Here is a 6812-nt window from a genome sequence, read left to right as displayed (position 1 = left end):
GTACCCCCCCCCTCAGCCCCATGCCTAAGTCCCTTGCCTTTCATTTACCCCCCCCCCCCGCCCCGCCTTGCATTGAGCACCCATCTACTTCCTTGGGATCCTAGTCACCCTCTGAGCCCACAGCCCTCGGAGCGGGGCTCATTTCAGGTCTGTCCCTGTCCTCCAGCTCCTGACCCCATCTGAACCCCAGGAGGGCCAGTGGTGTCAAGGTGCATCTCGGAGGATGGGGGAGTACTGGGCAGACCCCTGGCAGAACAGCGAGAGTATGGGATGAGAAGTCGGGGGATGGGATCCTGGAGTCCCGGGGTGGGGCTCTGGGCAGAGGAGGAAGTGAGGGGATGTGAGAGGACCCACCTGAGGCTTGGGGGTCATCCCAGGGCTCTGTTCCCCACCAAGCAGAGCTACACGTAGGCTTGGACAGACCCTGCAGCCCACGGAGGGTGTGTCTGTGTTTACCACCCCACAGGGGTCCAACAGGGGGTGGGGCTACCATGGCTAAATGAGGCTTCTCCACTCAGGGCCTGGCAGCCCCCTCCTCGGCTCTCACGCTGCACGCAGAATCAAGCCAACATCATTCTCCAGGCCCCAGCTCTTGGGCGCGGGCCCCAGGTGGGGCTGCCAGAGCTGAGAGGCGCGGCCCCCTCTCCAGAGCACTCGCCTGACATAACCTATTAGTGCATCTCGCCTCAGGGCAGCTGGGCCTGCCCACCCCTCTCCTCGGGGTCGGGCCCAGAGGCCTCCTCTAGGCTGGGATTCCCAGCAGTTGCTGGGGTCAGGTGGGCCTGACCTCCAACCTCTGCCCACTGTGGCCGCCATGCCCTCCTGGTTCAAGAGTCCAGAGCTGGGGCCACTGTGCGGACGTGGGGACTGAAGCTTGAAGAGGATGAGGGGCTTTCTGAGGGCCTGCCCTTGGCCTCCAGCTTTGCCCTCTCAGCCGCACTGCTAGGGTCTGCTGGAAGGTGTGGTGGAGGGCGGCTCCGGACACTGAGGAAGGGCTGCCGCAGGGGCCTCTGGGCTCCTCTAGGCTGTCCCATCGTGAGGACAGATGCGCTATGTAGGGAGAGGAGGGCCAGGCCCAGGGACGGTACCCCCTCGGGGCTCCCTTAGGACGGCTTTCCTCAGACACTGTGTTGATCCCCCAGCCTGCAGACCCCCAAGCCCGGGCCAGGGGCTGGTCCCTGGTCCTCCAGCCCCACCTGGCCCAGCCCGGGCTCCTCCGGGAGCTCCCATCTCTGAGATGAGGACACTGCACCCACACAGGAGCTATGGGAAACCTACGTGGCAGGTAAGGAGTTTGCACACGGCTTGCATACAGTGGTGCTCAGTGAGCAGAGGCCCCCTTTTTTTTTTTTTTTTTTGGCCGCTGCCACGTGGAATGCAGGATCCTTAGTTCCCGGACCAGGGATGGAACCCGTGCCCCCTGCAGGGGAAGCAGGGAGGCTTATCCACGGGACCGCTAGGGAAGTCCCCAGAAGCACCTCTTTCCAGCTTGGTGGCTGAGTGCCTGGGGTCGGGGGCAGAGGGGCGCAGTGGTCTGGGCTCTTTTGCCCAGCTGGGCTCCTGTCCCTCCAGTCCCCAGGGGAGCACCACTGTTTGGAGGAGGAGACCGAGGGGCGGGGCCTCCAGAGCAAGGCTGCATCCTCTGAGATTCTCCTGGGGTTGCACTGTGTCCCCGCACCCCAGGGACGCTGCCTCAACGGGCAGGGCAGCGTGCCCTCCCACTGCTGCCCCAGCTAAGTCCTAGGTCACCTAAGTCTGTGGCTGAGAGTGTCTGGGTAGGGGTGGGGAGAGGCAGGCATCCAGCCCTGGAAGCTGCACCCCCCAACAAGCTGCCTGTAGTCTGAGGGACTTCAGACCCTTTGTTCCCATTGGGGTTCTGCCTGTCCCTGACTTGCATGACCCTGGGCAGGTCCCTGGGCCCTGTCCCTGCTCATGAAATGAGGCAGGGGCCACTGGGTGCAGTGGCTCCTGGGTCAAAGGTTTTGTGAATCCTGAATCCCTCTCGGCCCCGAGGCCTGTGGGCTAGGGTTCGGGGTGCTGGAGAGGGTGTGAGGAGGGAGGCCCTTTGGCCCAGGCCTCAAAGCCCCAGGGCCCTCCTGCTGTGACCGCACACATCTGGAGCTGCGTCCTGTCTCCACCCCAGGCCCACATCTGGAGCCCAAAGCCGGCTAGCGGCTAAACATGGAGGGTTTGGGCCCCGAAGAGCCTGCTCCCGGGTTAATGCAGTGCATCTGGCCTCTGGCTGCTGCTCTGCTCTGTCTCCACAGCGGAATGCTGGCTGCACATCTGGAGGCCGGAGCCCTGTGGCCATCCCGCCTCACCCCACGCCCAGAGGGAGTGGAGTTGGTGCTGCCTGGAGTGCCCTGCCCTGAGGTGGGGTTCCGGTGTGTAGAGGGCTCCCTCTTCCCTTCTGATGTCATAGCTCACAGGGCTTCTCCTGGGGGCTGCCTTGGGAATAGCTGAGTTTTGACATAATGTAGACACATGTTCTCTGATGGGAGTGGTGACAGCTGCCACTCTGCACCAACTCAACCGGCAGCCACGTGGCATTGTTTGAAAGAGCCTGTAGGGCCTCCAGGATTGCCTGCCTGCCCACCCCCTCCTGGGGTGCCTAGGGTGCTGCAGGGTGAACCACCCATGGGCTGACAGTGGGACTTCACTGGGTCCCTGTCACGGAGCACACCTCACATGATGTGCCCACCTGTCACTTCCTTTCTACCCCCTTCTCTGCCAATACATGTGCTTGGCAGGATGGGGTTAGATGTTTCCAGAGGCCCCAGACTCAGAGAAGAGAGCCTGGAAAAGCAGGTGGCCTGAGGGAACTGGGGCTGGTATGTGGGACAGACCACCTCGGGGCAAGGGGCTCCTGGGGCAGAGACACAGCATGGGGTCTCCCGTGGGGAGAAGGCAGGTCTGGGTTGGAGGAAACTCTCACGCCATGGGCCCTGCCCAGTGGTGACCTGGACTGGTTCTTCCTCAATGGGGGACACGACCCTTCTGACCCCACTGGGGCCATGGGACCCTAAGGAGTGAAAGAATGTGGGATTCTCAAGTGATTGTGGTAGTGAGCTCCCTGTCACAGGGGAATCCAAGCTGGCAGGGCTGCTTACCGTCAGAGGCTATTCTCACAAAGAGCCCAAAGCTGTGTTAGATAGCTTTCTATCACTATACTCCAATCCTATAATTCCTAGCATCTAGAATTCTGAGACTCCTTGCCTTCTACGACAGGAGGCACAAACTGCCATGGGGTGGAGGCCAGATATTTGGCCTGGAGGGGGCGGGGGCGGGGGGGGAAGCAGAGGAGAGAGGCACTGGGAATGCAGAGAAGTGTTGCCAGCCTGTGGCCTGGGGCTGAGGGCTTTGCTGCCTCCCTGCCCAGAATGGCCTCCGCTCTGGTGCTGGCCCAGCCTCCGAGGCCTGGGATGTGAGCACATAGCCGCCGGTTCTGCATCCTGTGGTCAAGCTTTACTGGAGCATCACTGGCCCCAATTGAAAGGAATCCTTCATTTGCCAACGCCTCCAGCCTGGAGGCCCAGGGAGCAACAGGCAGTTTAGACCACAGAGCTTCATGCCTCCTCGTGTACCTCCGTACTCACGGAAAATCTGAGTCAACAAACATGCAAGACGGAGACAAAAATAAAAAATAACGAGGGCAAACAGTTACTGAGTATTCACCAGAGGCCAGATACAGTTCTGAGGCCTTTACTTGTATTAACTCATTCTAGCCTCCCTGGAATGGGGTACCGTTGTTATCATTAATCCATTTTACAGACGGGAGCCTGAGGCTTAAGGTCCACTCAGCCGTTGGGTGGCAGAGCTGGGGTTCAAACCAGGTGGTCTGCCTCCAAAGTCTGTGTCCTTAACCACTGCTCCTCCCTGCCACTCTGCAAGTGGGGTGGGTGGGGAAGACAGAGAGCAGAGGTAGAGATGGATGGGGTTGGGGCGTGGGGTGCTGAGGGCTCTGAGGCCCTGAGAAGGGATGCTGCCATGCCCAGCCCAGGAGAGGAAGCAGACCATCTCAGTTACAGGGGTCATCCTGTCCTGTCCCCCAGGCCTTCAGATGAGGTGTCGGGCATCCAAGGGTGGTCCCTTGCCTTGTCAAGCCTTCCAAAGTCAAAGGCAGGCTTTGCCAGTGCTGGAGCCGGTTCCCCAGGTTGTCCTGGAAGGCAAGAACCTGGGGCTGCTAGGGCTGTGAGGGCCAGCCCTGAGCCTACCTGCTCTGTGGCCAGTGTCCTGGGGGGACACCTGCTCCTGAGGTGGGGGCAGTTTCTGGAGGGTCACTCAGAGCTTCCAGGGCTGGGGCTGGCGTTCTCCATGGATGTGAACGTGTGTAGGGGGCTTCCCTCTGTCCACCTCTGCTGCCATCTGACCTGCCAGAGGAACTAAGCAGACAGAAGGGAGAGAGGGCATTCTGGGGCCATGGGCCTCATCTGTGGACAACTCAGACGGACCTTCCTTGTCCCGCTGGTACCTTCTCCTTCTTTTTTCTTTTGGCTGCACTGCGCAGCTTGCCGGGTCTTGGTTCCCCGACCAGGGATTGAACCTGGGCCCGACAGTGAAAGCTCAGAGTCCTAATCACTGGACCTCCAGGGAAGTCCCCATTGGTACCTTCTAATAACGTCTCTCACCCAGAGCTCCTGCCCATCTTAGGCACGAACAAAGCAGCCATCTTCACTGGGGACTTCCTTTGTTCCAGTCACCACCGTGAGGACTTGGCCATAATGGAATATCTCACTTAATCCCCACAACTGTGGCAGGAAGGTGTTATTATCACCCCCATTTTACAGATGAAGAGACTGAGGCTCAGAGAAGGTAAATCACTTCTCCACACAGCTAAGTGATTCAAATCTAGGGCTGTCTGACACTCCCACCCCTCACTGAGCCCCTAATTCCCGCCCCTGCCAAGAGGGCTGGGAAGAAACCTACCCAGGCCAGGCTTCCCAGAGCCGCAGACCGATGCCCCCTGTACCCTAGCTGGGCTGGCTTCAACCAGGCTCAACCTGGCCTTTAGGGGCTGGCCGGGGGCCGAGGAGGAAAACAATGGGAGAGAAAGGGAGCGGAAACCCTTTGGAAGTGAGCGGGGAGGGAAGCCAGGCTGCCAGGGGGTTCTGGACAGGCTGGGTCCCTGAGTCCATGGGGCAGGGGGCAGTGGTGGGGCTCAGGGTGCCCAGACCATGCTTCCTGTGTACGTTTGAGGTGCTCTGGCCCAACCCTGAATGAGGAGACCAAGGCAACAAGGACCCACACGGGTCCCATCCTGTGGTCTTAGGGGTCTCGGCTTTCTCTGGGGGACCCCTAGCCTGAGCCAGTGGAGGAGACCCCTGGAAAGACGCAGATTAACTTGCCTCTACACTGCTGAGTTTGGCAAGAGGAGGAAGCTGCTGGTTCAACCTTGACAGCATCTCTCTGCCCCCGGGGCAGGCTGAGAATGTTGGGAGAAGGGGAGGTGGGCTCAGGTCCCCTGACTCGGGCTGCACAGAAGGCCCTCGCCTGACCTCCCAGCTGGCCCAGCTTTCCCCACAGGCTCACCAGGTGGGCTTCCAGTGGCCCCTCCTGGCCCCTCGTCCCTTCCGCAAACCCTGGGGTGCTGTCCTTTGACATCCATTATGTTATTAACCTGGGAGAGAGCACAGGTCGCTCTGACCCCAGGGCCCTTCTGCGGCTGCTTGCCGAGGTCCCAGTGCCTGGACCACCTGCTCTGTATCCATCCTGGTCCCCAGGACCAGGTCTCTCTTAGCCTCAGTGCTCTGGTCAGTGACCTGAGTGCTCAGGATAGGAGACTGGTCCTCAGAGTGGCCTTTGAATGCTGTGACCCTGCAGCTTGGCTCACTCAGGGCCATCACCTTGACCCCCAGGATGGCAGGGTCCAGCCCTGGTCTAGGCGTCTGGGCTGAACCCAGGTTTCCATCTGTGACTCTGGACTGGCAGGTTAGTTGGCCTGAGGGACGCCATGGCTGAGGGCTCTGTCTCCAGCCCCTCACCTGGGGGTGTCCCTGTCTTGCTCCCATCCCAGCAGCCCCTGGCCTCACCTCAGGTGCATCTCTCTCCCTCTAGGAGCCGCCGTCCTCTGGGCCCTGCTCCTTCCCAGCCCTGGGAGGGGCCCTCAGGGGCAGCTGTCACCATTCATATGGGGGACGGGGGAAGGAGAGTGCAGTGAACAGGCGCTCGGGGTGGTGGGGGCCCGCCCTCCTTCTGCATCTGCCCGGGGGCCCAGCTTCCCCTCTGTTTCCTCCCTCTGAGCTGAGAATTGGGATGAAGGGCTTTGACCATGCTCTCAATCCACCAACACTGTGGAGGCCTCCTTGGTGCCAGGTGCTTGGGGTGAACCCTGGTTGTGCTGTTAACAGGTTCTGGTGCCTTGGATCACTTACTTCCTGCGTCTGGCCTCAGTTTTCCCCTCTGAGGAATGGGGTTGGACTTGAGATGTCGACGTGGCCTTCCAGCTCTTGCTTGGGTGAAGCTCACCTCTCGCCCTTGTGTGCAGGCCCCCTGACACACACTCTCACACACACACACACACACACACACACACACACACACACACACACACACACACACTTCTAAGGCCACAGGGCTCCCTGACCAGTCCCCGAGCTGTGACCATGGCAATCTTTCCAGTCTCCAGCCTGGTGGGCCTTGTCACCAACAGTGAGAGGGTGGGGGTGGGGGATGGAGGTCTCCCTTCCTCCCCCTCAGCCCCTCTTCAGGGCCAAGCAGCAGGGAGCTTGTCAGGGAGTGAATCCTCCCAGACAAACCAGGCCAGTCAACAAACAGACGACCAAAATAACAAGGAAAGATTATGAAATCCAGAT

General features: G+C 60.4%; 1 protein-coding gene across 1 annotated transcript in view; it reads left to right on the top strand.

The window, feature by feature from the left end:
• TMEM270 (transmembrane protein 270) overlaps window positions 1-1737 on the top strand; it is a 7304-nt gene extending 5567 nt beyond the window's left edge. Inside the window, 3 exon segments of the mRNA XM_007468885.1 lie at window positions 167-263; window positions 1143-1285; window positions 1573-1737. Coding sequence (XP_007468947.1) covers window positions 167-263; window positions 1143-1285; window positions 1573-1737 — 405 coding nt within the window.
• Window positions 1738-6812: the final 5075 nt, after the last annotated feature.

The sequence above is a fragment of the Lipotes vexillifer genome, unplaced genomic scaffold, assembly GCF_000442215.2.
Source record: "Lipotes vexillifer unplaced genomic scaffold, Lipotes_vexillifer_v1.1 scaffold12, whole genome shotgun sequence".
Taxonomy (NCBI): domain Eukaryota; kingdom Metazoa; phylum Chordata; class Mammalia; order Artiodactyla; family Lipotidae; genus Lipotes; species Lipotes vexillifer.
This window is presented reverse-complemented; position numbering and strand designations above follow the sequence as displayed.